Source organism: Thermobia domestica, chromosome 6, assembly GCF_964235325.1.
Source record: "Thermobia domestica chromosome 6, izTheDome1.hap1.1, whole genome shotgun sequence".
In the NCBI taxonomy this organism is placed as follows: Eukaryota; Metazoa; Arthropoda; class Insecta; order Zygentoma; family Lepismatidae; genus Thermobia; species Thermobia domestica.
The window spans coordinates 183945613-183965890 of NC_137459.1; the positions used below are offsets into that span (position 1 = coordinate 183945613).

General features: G+C 33.8%; 1 protein-coding gene across 2 annotated transcripts in view; it reads left to right on the forward strand.

Annotated features, from left to right (window-relative positions):
* Nucleotides 1-20278, forward strand: part of LOC145688352 (vitellogenin-like) — a 303527-nt gene that overhangs the window by 255922 nt on the left and 27327 nt on the right. For both annotated transcript variants that reach the window (XM_081762496.1, XM_081762497.1), the window contains exons 17-18: nt 12194-12337; nt 17570-17746. In XM_081762496.1, the coding sequence (XP_081618622.1) occupies nt 12194-12337; nt 17570-17746 (321 nt within the window). The remainder of the gene's footprint in view (nt 1-12193; nt 12338-17569; nt 17747-20278) is intronic.

Here is a 20278-nt window from a genome sequence, read left to right on the forward strand (position 1 = left end):
AGGAACATAGTACATAGAAATTATTAGATACTTACGTTTCAGGTCTTCGAGATAATCTCCTGCGTTGTCCTGCACTGTTTCCGAAATTCGTGATAATCGTTGGCAATTTGTTTTCGTTGATCTCGGCGATAGCTGGTCTACGGCCCGTAGCATAGCCGGAATATCTGAAAACCTTTTGCCTCTGAGAGATTCTTCCAATCATGGTTCAGGTCAAAAGAACAGTTTGGTTATTCTCCTAACCCCCTTACCTCCAATTTATTTTAGAGTTCCACGATAAATTTCTAAAACTAATTTAGTTTTGATGTAATATAATCTAGATTTTCTTTGATTATTTTCCGTAATCTTCATTCCTTGGGGTGAAAATCAAGAATAATCGGTGAATTCAGTCCCCTCACGTAGGATAGATTATTTCCTCTCTCCTCAACTTAAAAAAAAAAAAAAAAAATGTTCCGCGATAACTTCCGCTACAACTGTTCGATTATGGTGTAATATGTCGTACATTTCCTTTAAGGTTTCACAATCATTCACTCTACGTGGAAAGTATTGGTATTATCCCCGCCCTCCTGTATTTTAGAGTTCACCATAACTTTATAAAACACGTTCGGCTTTGATGCAATATTATGTATATTTTCCTTGACTCTTTTTGGTAATTCCTGTGCTTAGAATTAAAATTTGTCAAAAATGAGCGGTAAATCTTGCCCTCTGATGTGGCACGAATTACTCCCTATCCTATATACATTAAAAAAATATATATCCGATACATCTTTCTTAAAAATATTATATTTTCATGGAGTATGGAGTATACTTTTTGAAGCTTCACAATCATTTCCACTACTTGAATTTAAAATCAATTGGGAACAAGAGAGAACCTCCACCTTCCACAGGTTTGGAAAAATATGTTTTATGATAACTTTTGTAAATATTATTTGATTTCAATGCAACATGATGTATGTGTTTATTGTGGTTTTCATATAATTTCCACTCTGGTAGTTGAAGTCAATCAAATATCAGGACTTACTTAACCACCACCCTCCCAGAAGATTTTAATGAAATTCTATTGTGACTTTCGAACTTCTATGTTAACTTTCTACGATAATTTTACTGAATATACTGAATATAATCGTTTTTTTTTTTTTTTTTTTTTTCCTGTGAATTTTCAGTCGTCTCAGTTGCTTGCAGTTAAAATGAACCAATAATAAAGGAACGTGTTCTCCCCAATTTTGTATAATCTATTTTCCTGAATATTTATTAAACACATTCAGACTTTTACGGAACATCGTGTATGTTTTGTTCGACATTAGAAACTTACTCCTATAGCTTGGAGTTGTAATTGGTGAGACAGAGGATTGCTTGATTCAGTAACGCACAGCATCACTAGCCTAATATGTAAAAAATTCCTCTATAATGGCAAGAATATAGATAATAAATTAGTAACTTAGCAACCCATCATGCCATAATAAACATAAAGCAATAGTTCATAACAGCTTTCTTCTTTACTACACTTAAAAAAAAAAAATAAATAATAAAAAAAACTATAAATTTGCTGGTATTAATGCTATCCCAGACTTTATAATTAAATGATGTGTACATAATTTTGTAAAAAAAAAAAAAAAAAAATGCTCGTAATAATGATATCCCACAGTTTATAATTAAATGATATGTACATATTTTTGTTACATTATTATTACATACAGAAAATGGATCCTTTATACAAGAAGTCTTGGGATCTTTCCTGTTTGCCTCAAATAGTCTATGGTATAACCACTTCACTTTCCACGAAGAATAATAAAGGAAACTGGGAAAATATAAACCGATATCAGGATTATATGTTTTATAATATATAACCAAATCATTAATGAAACGTAGGTTGCTACCATGAGTAAAACAAAACCAAGTTATGGGGCCGCGATGGTTCAGTGGTAGAACGTTCACCTCTGGTACATGGAGTCCCTGGTTTGATCCCAGCTCGCGCCAAGTGTACTTTGTGGTGGACACACCGTGTGCGTGGATTTTATAGAGGTTCTCCCGTTTCTTCCCACTTTCTTCATTCCAACATTTCATTCATTTCTCACCATCACTATCTCCTTTAGCCTACCCAGCATAACTGTGGGACGTAAAACTCCTCAAAGATTTCATTTTATTTTCAAGATCGTTATGTCTACTTCTCAATATGGTTTTCCTGAGAAAAAATCCTTGAATATTGTAATACTTGTCTACTTACATAATACAATATCATGTTTAGATAACAAAATATGTTCATCTTTAGTCTTCGACAATTTAAGTAAGGCATTAGTTTTCATAAATTATTCGCTTCTATTAATGAAGTTATCTTCCCATGGCGTAAGAGACATTTCTAATAAATGCACTTCCATCTATCTAAAATACAGATATAAGTACGTTGTAACTGCACATATCGATTAGCAAAGCATGTATACTTTAAGGTCTTCTCTAAATTCTCCGTAGTAAAACAGGTATTCTACAAGGATATATATTGGCGCCTATGTTATTCCTTCCTATGTTAACGATTTTGCGTCAAATATTGAGCAAGGACAAATGCTTATCTATGCAAAGGACACTAACACCATAGCAACAGGGCGAAATGAAGAAATCTTAAAAGAATTGCGCGTATATATAATCAAGTCCAAGGATTTTGAAAAATAATACCATTTTAAACACTTTTGAAACAAAATATGTAAGGTTGTCTCTATATCAAGTCCCCCACGAGCTAAAATATTATTCATATCTAGCTATTCAAAATAAAATCAGAATGTGTAATATATAGCAAATTTCTAGTTTCGTGTAAACGATAAAATCAACCGGAAAATACATATCAGAAATACGTAACACTCTCTAGTTAATCACGTATTTTAGATTATTAACACCTTCTTTAGGTAAAGAAACCTCGTTGTGTGCTTATTGTGGTACTGTTATTTACATATGACATACGACACTGCTTTCTGTGGTTACTTAAATGAATAAGTAGCTTTAGAATCCAAATATACTTCCGGAAAACATGTTAAGAATTAAATCTTTTGACTATTGCCCGTCTACAGACCCGCAGCCAGACACATAAGTTTGGGGGGCCATGAATAAGATAGTGGGGACCAAGTCATTAAAAATTCTCTTACAAATATCTAAATTGTGATTTTTGTATTAATAATAGCATTTTGTATTGAGGTCTAAAGGGGCCATGGAAAGTTCAGTGGGGCCAGAAGCCCCCCTCTAGTTGCGGGCCTGCTAGTCTATATTTATCTATATATTAAATGATGGCACCAATCTGAACGTTTCACAGTTACTTTTTATTCCGTTCTTAATTTTTTTTTCCTACTTATTGTTTCCTCATCTTATGAAACATTAAGCGAAAGTACTCATAATGTACTTTTTATACTTTCGAGCGATGATAAGAGAGAATAAAGAACGATGATGGTGAAAAAAAATCGAATTCGAGATTTCAACAGATTTGCAGTTTCATGTGCAATACATACCGAAAAAGTTATTTTTCAATATCCACCCGTCTCAGTGATAAATTTCAGCAATCTAGGTGAACAAAAGTCAAAATACCGTATCTCGTTAACGAGAACTTCTGATGAGCGCTACATTTGGTTTCTACATTGCTCAAGAAAATGATGTTAGTTCGTCGAATTCCCAGATGAAGTACTAGGAGCACGCCAAGCATACACTAACATGTTCGCGCTCCAGGTAACTGCAACCGCGTCGAATTAAAACAGCGAGTTTCCTTGACCTGTGTCCTTCGTCTGTTGAGTGTTAAAGCCTGAAACAGTTGTGTAAATCTGTGACATGTACTTAGCTAGTAGTGTGTTTAGATGAACAAAAATTGAAGTTGTCAGCCCGTTAAAGTTCGTCAAAAAGATATATTTTGTATGCAATGTAATAAGTCATAAGGAATATTTTGCGAAGATGTTAGTTTTTAATTTATCTGAATTCAGCGGTGTGTTTATGCTAATATTATAGCTAGGGCATTTGTGATTCTATATCTCGAAAGAGATCTTGCGAATGTTTGCGAACTTGTTTTGTTTATTTATTCCAAAGTGACACATCAAATTTCCCGAAGGAAACTGTTTGAAATATGGATTCGAATTCCAAAGGAGGCAAAGTTTGACAATTTGATTACTTGTGTGTTGTAAGAAATAGATAATAAAGAGGATATTGAACGTGACATTACTTATATAAACACTACAGTACGAAATTTTTGTCAGCAAATGAGAAGCAAATGGGAGGAGGTCGGAAGACAGACAACGTTTATCCATTTCTATTCCCAGTACGTTACTATTTCCGATGGCATTGTTAACAATGTTCCTATCACATCACAAACGTCCATGGTAGGACTTGGTCGGCCAAGAAAACTTAGTACCGCTACTCCAGTACAATTAAGAAAATAAGGCAAACGGGATTCTGTGGCTGTTGTCAAAGAACTCTTCGCTGCATCTCCAAATAGAGGAAAAATAATTAAGAAAGCTCGAATATCCTTGCTTCAAAAGCCAGCGTCATTAACACCAGAACAAGCGCTCGTCTTAATGGTGGACACTAATTTATCTACTCGTCGGTATCGATGAATTGGCGAGCGAGCCGAAAAGGTTCTGAGTTATGTCTCCCTATCATAGAGTTAAGGAGACGAAGTAGTGTACTATCCAGCAGGCATTATTACTGCGAAAATACCTCTGCAGTTGCTCATCGATCACATGGTTTCTCGCTTATCAAACTGAAGAAATCAGTGAAAAATTGCATCTATCTACAATTTCTGGTTTTCACATGTTCATCAACTGGGGGTGTGACGGATCGGACCAGAGTCGGTACAAACAGAATTTCTCTGAAGAACATTTCAGTGATGCAAGGCTGTTTAGCATTTCTATGGTTCCCTTGCAAATGTGTGGTGCAAAAGACTCTGACACGATCATCTGGCAAAATCTTACTGCGTCTTCTACTATGTACTGCTGCCCTATTAAATTTATTTTTGCAAGCGAATCGGCTAACTTAGTTATCACAGAAATTGATGAGTTCAAACAGCAAACAGATACACTGATCGACACTAAAATCACTCTTAATGTTTCGGTAGTGACCGTAAAACCAATTCTGGCTTTTTTGCATGGTCGATGGAAAAGTGTGTAAAGCTGTATCTGCATGCTTTTCCACTCAAACGTGTTACCTATGCAGGTCAGAACCCAATGAAACGAATAAGTTGGATTTGATCACAAGAAAAGAAGTACGAACCGAATTCCTTTCGTTAGGCATATCACCTCTTCATACTTGGATTAGACTCTTCGAATGCATTTTCCGTATATCTTACCGGCTAGATATTAAAACTGGTAAGCAAGGAGTTCTGAAAATAAGAACAAAATTGCCATGAAGAAGAAAGAAGTTCAGAAGAAGCTATGAGAAGAACTAGGCCTTTTAGTTGATATGCCTAAGCAACAAAGTGGCAACACAAACGATGGTAACACTGCTAGAACATATTTCAGGAATCCAGAGCGGGCTACAAAAATCACTAAGCGTTTAGACACTATCCTGAAGTGAATTAATGGTGATAAGAAAATTAATTTAGACAAGTTTCAGGGATTCGATAAAGACACCATGGACCTATAGCACGGTAGAGAGATACTTACGATATGTATTTCCTATAGGGCAATTTTCAGGAGAGGCCCAAAACGCAAGAAATAAAGATAGTAGATGGTTTCGAGAAAGGTTTATGGACACAAATACGGACTTAATTAATCTACTCCTTATCATCTCAGATCCATATATAGCAAGTCTACGAAGTTCCCACATACAAATCACAGAATGATGAGACAAGATATACAAGAGTTGTTAGAAATTGAAGAAACACTTCCAGAAGGAGACAATTCCGTCAACTGCAATTCCGGAGACAGATCAGATGAGGAAAGCGACTTCAGTGATTCTGAATAATGTTGTCAGTACCTGCTTTTGCAACAGGTATTTTTGTTGCTTTTGCTTTTCGATCTTGTTTTTGTTTTCAACAATCTTTTATGATCGAATTACTTTAGGGTCCCACAAACTGTAATTTACCATTATTTTCATTGTACGATGTCCTTAGCATACTTCATTCTTCATTTTGTATTAAACTGCAAACCTCTTGTCAATGCTTGTTTCAGTGTCACAACTACCATATTTAACATTGGAAAGTCGACTAGGCTGTTTTATACTAAAATTTATTTTTTTACACCTAGATTGCTGAAATTTAATACTGTGCGCCTGTTCGTCCCGAAGTAAACAAGTTCATTTCCCTAGAGGTCATACCGTTCAACTCAATCCACAGCAAATTTAAAATTAAGGATTCTATAAGATTCTCTAGGAAAAATTTCGAGTTTACTTCCTATCCCTAAAAATAGGGGTAGTTTACTAACTAACTAAACTAACTCTATGGCCTATGGAACCCGGAGGTTCAATGCCGCGTTCACAAAAGCTCTCCACTGACTTCTATCCTTAGCTAACTGCATCCAGTTTCTACTTTGTATTCCAATCTCTGCAAAATCCATCTTAATATTGTCCTCCCATCTGCGCCTAGGTCTTCCTAATGGTCGTTTTCCGATTGGCCTACCAGTCAAGACTTTGAAAGCGTTTCGACTTTCTTCCATTCTAGTTACATGACCCGCCCACCTAAGCCTCCTAGACTTGACGACCCTAACAATGTTGGGTAGACCATATAAATTATGTAGTTCCTCGTTATGAAGTTTCCGCCATTCCCCATTCCCGTTCCTCTTGGGTCCGAATATTAGTCTCAGGATCTTGTTCTGAAATACTTTCAGTCTATGTTCTTCCCTCAGAGTAAGCGACCATGTTTTGCAACCAAACAGAACAACAGGCATAATTATCGTTTTGTATATTTTAAGCTTCAAATTCCTCGACAGAATTCGCGACCACAAGAGATTTTGAACCGAATAGTAACACGAATTCCCTGCTTTTAGTCGAAATTTAATTTCTTCGTGAATATGGTTTTCCTCTGTTAATATTGATCCTAGATATTTGAAACTATCCACTTTATCAAAAATATTATTTAATATTTTAACGCATCCACAATTTGCTGTATTACGGTCCCGACGCACTTCCATGTATTTATTTTTCTCTGCATTTACTTCTAAACCCATGTCCCTGCAAGCGTTTAATAAGATCTCTGCATTTCTTTCTATTGTTCTCCTATCATCCCCTATTAAATTTACTTCATCAGCATATGCCATAACCTGATGAATACCGTTCAACGCTAGGCCCTGGTTGCTATCTTTGATTTTCCTTATAGCGTATTCCAGAGCGAAGTTAAATAATAATGGCGACAACGCATCTCCTTGTTTCAGGCCATTTTCGACGTGAAAGCTCGTGGACAAAAATTTTCCTACCCGGACTTTACTTTGGGATTCATTTAAACATATCTTAATTAATCTAATTAGCTTTCTCGGTATTCCAAGTTCTGTAAGAACGTTATATAATGTTTCTCTCCTAACCGAGTCGTACGCCTTTCTAAAATCAATAAATAGTTGATGTACTGGGGTATTGTATTCCCACTTTTTTCGAGTATTTGGCGAATGGTAAATATTTGGTTGACAGTTGATCGATTTCGTCTAAATCCGCACTGATAATCTCCAATAATTTCATCTGCGTATGGGGTCAGTCTTGCTAACAGAATATTTGAAAGGATTTTATAGGATGTTGACAGAAGAGAAATGCCTCGATAGTTATTACAGTCAGTTTTGTCGCCTTTCTTGTGGATTGGAACAATGATTGATTCTTTCCACTCTTGTGGCAATTTTTTCTTGTTCCAGATAAGGAGAATGAGTTTGTGTATCTTGTTCCACAATTTTTCGCCTCCAGCTAAAATTAACTCAGCCGGAATTTCATCTACACCCGGAGATTTGTGTTTCTTTAATTTCTTTATAGCGGTTTCTACTTCTATTCGGTTGGGTTCTGGAATATACGGTTCTGGGGTGTGTATCACCTTTTCTCCACGCACACTAGTTTTTGGTTGCGTGTTAAGCAAATCGTCAAAGAAATCTTTCCATCTATTTAAGATGCTATCCGTGTCAGTGAGAACTGTACCGTCAGATTTCTTTAATATATAAGCACGAGGTTGATAGCCTTTCTTAAATTCGTTGATTCCCTTATACATGTCCCGGATGTTTTTATTTTTACTATTATCTTCAAGTTCCTTAATTTTAGCTTTCAGAAAATCGCGTTTCTTTGTTCTAAAAGTTTTGGAAGTTTCCCGCCTGATATCTGCGAAATTTTGTGTAGTTATTTCATTAGGATTTTGTAGCCAGCGTAATTTTGCCTGTTTTCTCTTCTCTGCTAGTTTAATGCATTCCTGGTTGAACCATGGTTTGTTCCTACGTATTTCTGCGTGTCCCAATTTTTCTTTTGCTGAAATTTTAGGGGTAGTTTACTGAAAGGTGAAAATTAAAACTTGTGATTTCCTTGAAAAGACACTTACAATTTTGTTTATATTTCAATGAAAACCCTATACTATATTGTAGTCAGTTTTCTGATAAAAATCTACAAGGGTTGGTTTATTCTTAAAACTTTTTTTTTTTTTATTTCGGGAGGACAATTTTCTCAAAAATGACGGGTGAATTAAATGCATATCTTAAGTGGGGAAGGGGAAGGAGGTCATAATTTATGCGAAAAATTGAGCATCTCACGAACCTATCAAGCTAGGAAAATGAAACTCAGTATATTAACTCTTTATTAAAAATTCTCATTTTAAGGGGGTTATTTTCTTAAATTTCTTTCTTCACATTGAAAGAGATGTTGCTTGTTTGTGATCCCGATACGGTAAAACGGTTCAATAGTTTGAAATGAATTTTGAGAAACACTTACCTACCTCGGCCTAAGTTTTTATTAGTTACTTTAATTAAAGGCCATATTCTACAGAGGATAAGGGGTAATCAAAATACAGTATCTCAGGAACCCACCACGTTAGAAAAATGAATAGAACTCGGCATATAAACTCCTCATTAAAAATAAGAGGAAATTTGTATCCACATTTTTTAAAATTTCCGATTTAAAAGGGGAAGGGGAAATATGTCTAATAATTTTCCCTACATTGAAATCGACGTTGTCTGTTTTTGTGACTACATAACAGGAAATTGGAATAACCGATTTAAATGAATTTTGAAACACAGTACCTACCTCAAGCTGAGTTTATATTGTCATTTTGATTAAACTCAGCATCATAAAGAAACAGAGGGGTTTAAAAGTTATCCGTAAAATAAAGTATTTTACGAGTTGTGTCAATAACTTTCAAATGCGTATTCAAGGGGAGGAAGAGGTTCAAACATAAACCTATTTTACATAAACCTATTTTTTTTTTCAGTGAGAAGAACGGCCACTTCAGCTAGTGAATATGTAAACAATAAAAACTCATTTTTCCGAAATTAAAATACTTTAACACGGCGTACCTGTTACTCTATTGAAGAATACTTACATTACCATGCAGGCAGTTAAATTTTTGCATATTTATTATTTAATCTCTATAATATATGTAACGAGTGTAAACCGCGTATACTTCCACCTGCTTTGTATCATCCCCACACATATGTTGAAATAGTTCACAGAATTCAGTAATATATGTGTATGTTTCTCCACCACGCATTACTTCTTAATAAAACGTTCTTAGTATGTCCTCATCTATTTGCAACTTATATATTTGTAGTTTGGGTCTAAAAGGACCAATGTCACATTTTAGCAAAAATGAGATGTTCGTCAAATTTTAACGTCTATAAATGGATATTTTCTTCTGCAAGAAAAGCAAATGTTAATATGAATGGTATATATTCCAAACTATTTCGTGTTAACATTTGCTCTTCTTGCACAAGAAAACGTCCAGTCCATTTATAGACGTTAAAATTGAAGAGTATCTTATTTTTGCCAAAAAGTGACATTAGCTCTTTTAGACCCAAGCCACAGATAAGCTACAGTACTTTATTTCATTTCCTTCCCCATCTTATTATAACAGCAATGCTTTGTGGGTTATGCTAATTCCTAATAGTTAACAATCGCCGCTCAGCTACGTTCGCTAAGATAGTTCAATATTTGACAAGCTCATTCCACATGAAGCGTACTACCATTAATACTCACTATTAAATTGAAACAACGTTGTAATTACATATATAAAATTCACATTTATTTATTCTATGTCAAGCAGAGTATAATTTAGTAACTACTCAACATAAACTCAATACATGCGGTAACTACAGACAGTTGCTTATTTAACACAGCCCCTTTAAAGCTATTAATTAATCGTATTCTAGAATCGAAGGGGATTATTTCAATTCACGAAACGTTATACATTTAACTATAAGTAGCTACTTCTATGGAGCAGATTAAGAATATGTGTATCAATACAAAATAGTTACATATAATCTGCCTCTTAATATCTTCAAAAATATACAACTAGACAGGGACGTACACAGGGGGAGAGTTCTGGAGTTTCGGATTCTCTGAAATCCCGACTATTCTGGAAATTTAACTTAAATTTATAGGTGATTTTACAAATTTTAATATAATTTATCCTCATTTTGATTTTGGGCTCACCAAAATCTTTGAATCCCTCCTGAAATAAATTCCTGAGTACGTGCCTGCAACTAGATATCTCTACGATACAGATTAAGAATGGATGTATCAATACAAAATCATCACATATATATATCCCGTCTTTTGGACAATATATCTTGCACATAATATCTTGGATTGGACATACCGGTAACATCTTCAAAAGTGATATTTTATAAGCGATGTTACATTCCTTGGTACAGGTTTATTTATGACGACCTTAGTCATTATGGTAATAAATACAGCGTGTTCTTTGCTAGAAATAATCGGCTCAAACTGCCTTAAGATCGAACTAAAACAATTTACACTGTAAACTTTTCTCAGATAATAGCAGCGTCATATAAGTGGGTGGATGGATGAATGTGTGTATATTCCAGCATAACTCTGGAACGCCTCAAACAATTTCAACCAAACTTGGTACAAAAATGGCTTACAGTCTGGAAAAAATACCGTGGGGTAATACACTTTTAGGACCCTCTTATGGGGTAGAAAGGGGTGACATACTTAAATAATCGAAAATATTCGATATTAGAGTTGAACCTATAGTTTTCGGGGTCGCCAAACTACTTAGTGGTATTTTCGATTATATTTAAGCTCAAGTTTAGTCAGGGGCAAGATATCAGTAACACCCCTAGGGATGCGGGTGGGAAGGAATGGCATGTAAAATAATTGAACATGTTCGATATTAGTGTCGAATGCATAGTTTTTGGGGTTGCTGAGATGAATAGTAACACTCCTAATGCTTTTTAAGTTCAAGTACAGCTCCCATTGGCATTAGGGGTGAGAAAAGGTGAAAATAAAATGTGCAAAATAGCCAACGTTACTGTCGAATTCATAGTTTTCAGAGGCAGGAAATTGGCTGATCCATTTAAAATTACTTTTGGAACATAGCTATTACCCACCTCAAGCTGGGTGTTTATCATGCCACTTTGATTAAAGAGCGTGTTCTTGAGGGATAGGGCGTTTCAAAATTTATTACAAAACTAGAATATCTTATGGATTATCATTACACTTTCATTCAAATACGTATCCTAAGGAGGAAAAGGACTCAAATATTTTCCATAAACTATTCTCCCCGTGCGAAGAAGGAGCATTTCATGTCCTGTACTTAATAGCACAGCTTAATTTCTTTATTTTTTTTTAAATACCAAAGTATGATGTATTGCCGAATGTCTCTTACGGCAATTCATTCATAATTGTATTGGTTGTTAATACAAGATTATTAAAAATTGACATCTAATAATAATAATAATAATAATAATAATAATAATAATAATAATAATAATAATAATAATAATAATAATAATAATAATAATAATAATAATAATAATAATAATAATACTGATATTCACGATAACTGGAAAGTACACTTGATCATTCCGTACCAAATCTACAAAATTAAAGGCATTATATTTATTTCAAATTCTCAGATCTAGCTTTCTGGTTATTTACATTTGTGCTAATAGTGAAAGATATGTCACAGCATTTAACTAACATGTTAATAGTTCCTGTGCTTTTATGTGTAAATTACTACAAGAATATTCGTGTTTTATTTCATAGTAATTAAACTAAAAGCAATTATGTAGTAACTTGTACATTTCTCTTTATTCTGAATTAGCTTTATGCAAATGCTACAAGACAAAATCCAAAGCCACCAAGTGTTACATTGGATGAACTTCTTGAAACTGACTTAGCCTCCGAGTTCAACGCCTCCTTGGTGATGAACAAATCAGGAAAGCAGATATATTCCGTATCAGCAAATGTAAGTACCACAATATATATAATATTAAAGTATAAGAATAAAGTTTAACATGTAGGACAATTTTACGATTGTAATCAATCATTTGACAGCTTATAGATATAGGGACATTCCATGTCAAATCAACAAGTCATCAGACTTGACCATCTCAGATTTTTGTAAAAATTGGTGTACAGTTTTATTACAGTGGGAGATGAAAAAATCCCAAATATTACCTATCCTCCCCTGAAAGTGTCTCCATACAGGGTGTTCAAAAATGCCAAAAAAAAGCATTTTTTCAGTTACAGTGATTATTAAAAATTGTCATAAAATAGTTAATATGTGCACTTGAGACGTGAAACAAACACCATTGGAAAGCTTAAAGATTGTTCTACAAGTTGTACTATATTGAAAAAACCTTAAAATAAAAATAAGAGCTCAAAAATTCAAATTAAGATTTGAATTTTGAATTTCGCATAGAAATGTCCCTCTGAATTTGTTCAAAATTGTTCAGATTGTAGTCTCATATGTGTACTAAAACACCACAAAGTTGTATTTTGGGCACTCAATGGGATCCGATTCAATATTCAACATAAACCAAGCATCGCACGATATTGACCATGTGAATATCTGCGTTCAAATCGATAACCATTTGCCTGGTTCTATTTACCTGCAGCATCAAAGGAATTTATATTCAATTTAATTTGTTTCTTGATGTATTCATTTGAATTTACACGATTATCCACCTTTCGAGTTATTTAGAGAGTTATTATGTTTCCGAACAGTACTCAATACAAGTCATTATTCTTGTTAGTCAGTATGGATGTTTCTAAATTTATATTGGCTACATTGATACATGTTATTTTCATTCCTTTGTTTCAGGATTGCTGTCACAGATATGTGGAAGTGGTTAATTGAAATAGGAAAAAGGATTTATTGACTAATTGTTTGTGCTGAAAGTGTGTGAAATGATTGTGAGCAGTGTCACTGTGTTTCATAACACATTTGATACAAATATTGTGAAAGGGAGGAAAATATATCCCTCCCTTTCATAAAATGTTCTGTAATAGCAATCCTGAAACAAAGGAATGAAAATAACATGTATCAATGTAGCCAACATAAATTTAGAAACATCCATACTGACTAACAAGAATAATGACTTGTATGTATTAAGTACTGTTTGGAAACGTAATACCTCTCTAAATAACTCAAAAGGTGGATATGAATACATCAAGAAACAAATGAAATTGAATATAAATTCCTTTGATGCTGCAGGTAAATAGAACCAGGCAAATGGTTATCGATCTGAACCCAGATATTCACATGGTCAATATCGTGCAATGCTTGGTTTATGTTAAATTTTGAATCGGATCCCATTGAGTGTCCAAAATGCAACTTTGTGGTGTTTTAGTACACATATGAGACTACAATCTGAACAATTTTGAACAAATTCAGAGGGACATTTCTATTCGTAATTGAAAATTCAAATCTTAATTTGAATTTTTGAAGTCTTATTTTTTATTTTAAGGTTTTTTAATATAGTACAACTTGTAGAACAATCTTTAAGCTTTCCAATGGCGTTTGTTTCACGTCTCTAGTGCACATATTAACCATTTTATGACAATTTTTAATAATCTGTGTAACTGAAAAAATGCTTTTTTTTTTTTGGCAATTTTGAACATTCTGTATGGGGACACTTTCAGGAGGAGAGAGGTAATATTTGGGATTTTTCCATCTCCCACTGTAATAAAGCTGTGCACCAATTTTTACAAAAATATAAGATCGTCAGGTCAGATTTTGCCATTTCATTGGTTGATTTCACATGGAGTGTCCCTATACTTTAAACAGAAATAAATAGTAAACTAGATATAGTTGATAGTTAATTTATTTAATAACTAACTAAATATTAATGAGATTATAACAAATGCAAGCACAAGTTTTTCCATGAATAAGAAATAAATGCACTCACCACTCCAGAACAAATTTCCAGTGGTCGATTAATATAGTAGCAATTAAGAAAGCAGACACCCTCATAAAGAACTAACATAACACTAAATCATTTTCAACGAAAGTTGAATCCCTTTAGAAAACTCGCGTTTTGTATAAGCAAGACTTACACAATAATGATCATAATATGGTCATAATGATTTGTATATCTCCTTTTAGAACATACCGTGAAAATTGTTTATCCTTATTAAAGACAAATACAATTTTGAAATTGAAAATTGATCAAATCATTGTGTTAATAAAACCACGTTTGGAATACAATTATTATTAAAGATTTAAAGATTGAACTTGTTGATTATCTTACTATGGATAGTCTTTTATCACTCATCCTTTCGAATTGTTGAGTTGATTTGATTTTAGTTTAGCGTCCCTTTCAGCAGCGAGGCTATATGAGACGTGGACCTACTGATTAACGTGGAATCCGAACCACATGAGCTCCCGCCGGGAATCGAACCCGGGTCTCCCACGCCAAAGGCGCGTATGCTAACCACTTAGCCACGAGGGAGCTCTCCTTTCGAATTGTGTTTTTAATTACTTTAAGCAATAACTTTATAACATAACAGCTCACATTTAGGGGAAAGTCGGATAAAACCGGGCAGGTGGATAAAACCGGGACCTGGGTTTTCTGGATATATTAGTGACACTATCTGTCGGCCAACGCATGAAATTAGTTGCAAACAACCGCCATGTCACTCTTAGTTTAAGGGAAAGCTGAACAAGTGGCTCCTTTGTCGTTGCCGATGTGTTGAAGAATTTATGTAGAAAAGTTTTGATTTGTCTCCCATCGATAATATACTGCTGTTCCTAACCACTGGAAGCTTTACTTATGTAAGTATACAACATAAAATAACAACTCTTCCTGCTGTTATTTCATGCCTTGAATCAGGACTTTTGTGCTCTTTGAGAGGTGCTAGGCCTGTAGTTCTGAATAATGGCGTAGTAGGATAACACCGGGACATCAACAGTCGGGCAGAACCGGGTAGTACAATGTAAATATGAGAAGATTAGATACAATGTCTTAACTATAAAGGATGGGCACACAAAGCTTGTAGCAATGTGGACGAATATGATGGAACTTTTATTTGTGATTTTTGTTCTTAGGTTTAACAAAATCGTGACCTAAAGTTATTTTTTCTATGTTATTGGTTTAATATAGTATAACCCTCTATATTTTCCGAACTTTTTAAGCTCACATATTTTTTCGGTTGTATTGATTGTTACTATACTAGTTCTTGGAGTAACTACATATTTTTCTTGTAAAAGAAAAATATATTATAATTATTTTTTAGGTACCCGGTTTTATCCGACTTGGTCGGGCAAAACTGGGTTTCTGCATACCCTTTAAAAGATGTTTTGGCTCTCGAAATTTACCAGCCTTTTTCCACTGAAATAAACATTTTTATGTCAATAACAACTCTATCTAGCATTTGAAAACTAATTCAAGCTATACTATCCATATAGATGCTGAGGAACCAGCAAAAACAATTTGGGTCTCGGTTTTGTCCGACTTTCTCCTGCGCATGAGATTATAGTTCAGTTCATGATATTAATGTACACAAATACAGACCAGTTATTTAACTTTTTAGATATTGCAAAGATTCGTAAGTTCAACACAAAAGTATACATAAAACCCACGATGAGATTACAATATGCGTTAGATTTACCTGTCCTTTCTTGGTAAATGAAAATGTTTGGATCTTTTTTTTTTTTTTTTTTTTTTTCTTATAGTCTTCAATTTGTGCTCAGACGGTGCGGGAGGAGTATTGACGGAGAAATTTTCATACTTGCTCCACAAAGTAAATAAAAATTATTACAAAGAAAATACGTTGCTCGCTTGGTAAGGCTTCTCATAGATAACGTGGAAACTATTAGGAATAGAATCTTGAAATGGACTTTTACCAGATCTTTGGAATTCTGTGGCAGAAAGACTTGAAACTTTGTACAAATGCTCTCCTTGAACGTTAGACTGTGTGAAGTAGAGCTATTTGTCATACACAATTTGAATATCTTATACAAGAAAAAGGTTGGCTAAGTCTCGACACTGGGAAAGGACTTAAGGTTGATTTTTTGGAAAATTTAGTTTGATGCATTTACATTTTGAGAAACAATTTCCACGAAATGGGTAAAATCTTCCGACTCCGGGTCTAAGAAAACGATTTAAGTTGGGTACAACTTTGACAAAATAAACTTATAGGTGTCTCTAACAATATGTGTTTCGGAGTGAGGGGATTAATTATAAATTTTCCTAATGATTTCTAAGGACTGGAGTGAATTCGCTGCTTCCAGAAGCAAGAAAACGTTTTTACTGCCTTTACGTTGTGAAAAGTTATTTAGGTGCAACTTAGGGAACACTTGCGAGAGTAATTTCAGTGAAATCGAATGCACTGACAAGTAGTTTGAAACCAGAGGAATATTGCATATATCTTTCAAATGTTTTCCATAAATCTTATTCATCTCGCGCGAAGAACAGATATTCTCCTAATATACACATATATATATATATATATATATATATATATATATTGATATTGATATGTAATACGCAACATAACAAGGAAATTATCTAATATTTGATTAATTAGTTATTTACTTACAACAAAAGAGTCCCAACATGGACATATGTAAAGAAAAAATTATTTGCTGACTCATCAAAATTAATTGATACGTAATCCTTTCAGTCTGTATGTCCATTCCAATGGACATGTAGTTTAGCATGGTACTTATTATTTTTACAACGGAATGCTTTAGTTGAGAACAATTGGTACCTTAAGTGAATATTAGATTGTACTACTAATAGGATAAGTTGTCATTTGATAATTTTCTTTTTGATTCTCTGAAATACGGGCATATATATATTAACGATTAAAATAAAATCAGGTTTGAAATTGGTAAGGTACTAAATAGAGACCTTTAGTTTTTAAGCCTAAAATGGCTCGTCAACGGAATGTAGAGAAGAGAAAAATGAGCAAATAATAGTAAAGAGTCCGGTTTCATGTTATTGTTAGCCATTTTGAAGAAATGACAAATTTCAAAATGGTAACAATGGACCTCTCGTAGTCTGTAGTACTTTTTTTCTTTCTTTCTTGTATTCATACTCAGTTCACGAGTCATACAAGGCTTGGAAGCTAAATATTTATATCTACCTGCTTCAGTGTATTTGTATTCTGCTCTATATGTGGGTTGTATATGCAACATTTATTGTAGTATTTACACGATGAGCTAAATAATGAATCTTCTCTTCCACTCCAGGGCTCTGCCTATATAACACCCGATAGACTGATGTGGTTGAAAAATAATGATTCTTTGATTGAGTCATGCAAGGAAAAACAACGACAAGGCTATAACTTATTCGAAAATTGTTATTACGCTTACGAAAAAGCTACATTCTTGAATGGTTATGATATTACACTCACATATGATGGAAAGGTTTGTATATTTAGCAAGTATAATATTAACATTTTCATAGAGATTAAAAACTAATTAGAATCCATTATTTAAACATGAATTTTAGGAATGATCCAAAAAAATGGCTCAAACCTTGCCATCTTGGCTCATAATTAGTTGTTGGATCACGGGCCACAAAATTTTTGTACGGTCCCTAAATCAAGTTTTCGTATATTTTACGGAATAAGCACATCATACTGAGTTAAGTGATAGTTTGTGTTTGGCTACACTATATGTAGTTCTCCAGATATAAGGCATACAAGAAAATTTTTGTTTGAATGATATATATTTGATTTTTTGGAATAGGAACCACACAATTTTTAACAGTCCCTAAATGAAGGTTTTTTTTTTTTTTTTTTTTTTTTTTTTTTTTTTTTTTTTTTTAAATAAGCACATCATAGTGAGTTAAGAAATAGTTTTGCTTTGGCTACACTGTATGTAGTTCTCCAAATATAAGGCATACAAGAAAATATTTGCCTGCAATATATTGGATCTTTTGATCAAAAAAAAAGTTTAAAAAAAATATGTTCGAAAATCTGAAGATATTTCAAACATGTATTCAAAATTTAACTTAAAAAGTGTTAAACTTTTAAGCAGCCCAATAAAAAATCATTCTAAAGATTGGGTAAAACACTTATTGAGATCCAGCATTAAAAGTGTACTTCGTTTACCTTATTAAGTGAGGTGGGCAGGGTGTAGGTATCTTAATTCTGAATGGCCGCTTCATAGAAAGATATTTACGAAAATACATAATAATAGGATAATAATGCAAAAACAACAAACATTTTGAGAAGTCAGGTAATTTTCATTGTTTTGTCAACTGAGCACATGGAAGCTAGCTATATTGTGTCTCCTTAACTTTAAACGAATAAACAATTGACAATTTCGAATAAGAGGTGGGGAGTTTGAGAATTCGTGAATGTAGGAGGCTTTGAGTAGTATGGTATGATAAAAGTTTCATCCTGATAAGCCTAGGCGTTAAAAAAAAAAAAAAAAAAAAAAAAAAAAAACTTTACCCCTTTTCTAGTACCTTCCCCCATGTAATGAGGAACTAATAAAATAGAAAGTTCAGGTCTCCTAATTTTCATTGAGCAACTTTACCTTCACCTGTATAACTATTAGTTTCCTCCTGGTAGTCCCCTATGTAATCATACAATAATAATAATAATAATAATAATAATAATAATAATAATAATAATAATAATAATAATAATAATAATAATGATATAATGTCCTAATTTTTAGTCTACTATCAACTAGTATTTCAAATCCCAATCAGCAAAACGTCGCCGTAATCTAAGTTTTAATATCTACTAACACAAAGTGGATCGAACTGTTTGCATTTCATGGTATACAAAAGGGGCAAAGGACTTTGGAATATTTCTGCCAACAGTGAATGCAGGTAGCACTAAATACCACCTAAAGAGTAAACTTTCATTATGATAAGAAAAGTTATTCTTAAGATACAAAGGAAACTGAAACCACAATCCTCGTTTGGTATGCACCCTACGTTTTCTAGTTTAGTGAGGAAGAACAAGAATAAATGAATAAAGCTGACAGAATACATGAAATATTGAAGTTTTCTTAATGCATTACACCTGAAATGAATTTTAAAATCCACAGGCATCAAGTAGTATGAGCGATCTATAAGTAGTACAAGAAATTTTAGATAAGAGAAGTGAAACATCTAGGAGTTGTGAGTACTACATATTAGCGATCCATAATAGCGGGGTTTATAAAATACAGTGTATTCATAAATGAATATTTTAAATGAAAATGTGTCTGAGGTACACATCCCATCAAGTAAATACTGAACTTGGATATTATGCAATAATGTAAGTCCCATTTGGATAGGACAAAGCGTTCTGAAGAGAACGCTTTCCCTAGTGCACTTCTATCTCTAATGTAATAAGGACAAATACATGTCCCCTAACTTTTATCTCCTGGTGTACCGCCGTAAGAATACAGGAGTTTATATATATATATATGGGGGAGGGGTGTGACTTTATTTCTCGAAAACTACTGAGTCTAAGGAATTAAGATCATTATATTTGGTGGCCGAGCTCGGCCAGAGACAGGCTATGCTTGGCTCCGCTCTGCCACAGCTTTGCTCCTCGTGAGTCATTGAGTTTGGTTCACTGGTTGTCACAACCACTTGTTTTTTTCTACTATCTACGCAATGCTGAAAGTTACTAGCCTATAATTTAGTCTACTCGAGAGATATAAGAGAATGTTTGTGGTTGTAATCTCTAGGGGATACAACTATATCAGTTTGAGAGGACTCCTACTAGTGTGTCACACGATGATAAGACTGCCATATATATGAAGCTAGTAGTTTCGGAGGGAAGGGTGCTACAAAAATCTTGATAAGGAGAAGATGGGAAATCTGTGATACTTTCCCTACCAGCAAGTGTAGGAGCTTTGAGTGCTACCAATGTTTGAAGTCTAATTTCGATGGAATAGGGGATTTGCAAGTTACAAGAGAAAACTGAAATGTTTCCATTTCGCATGATC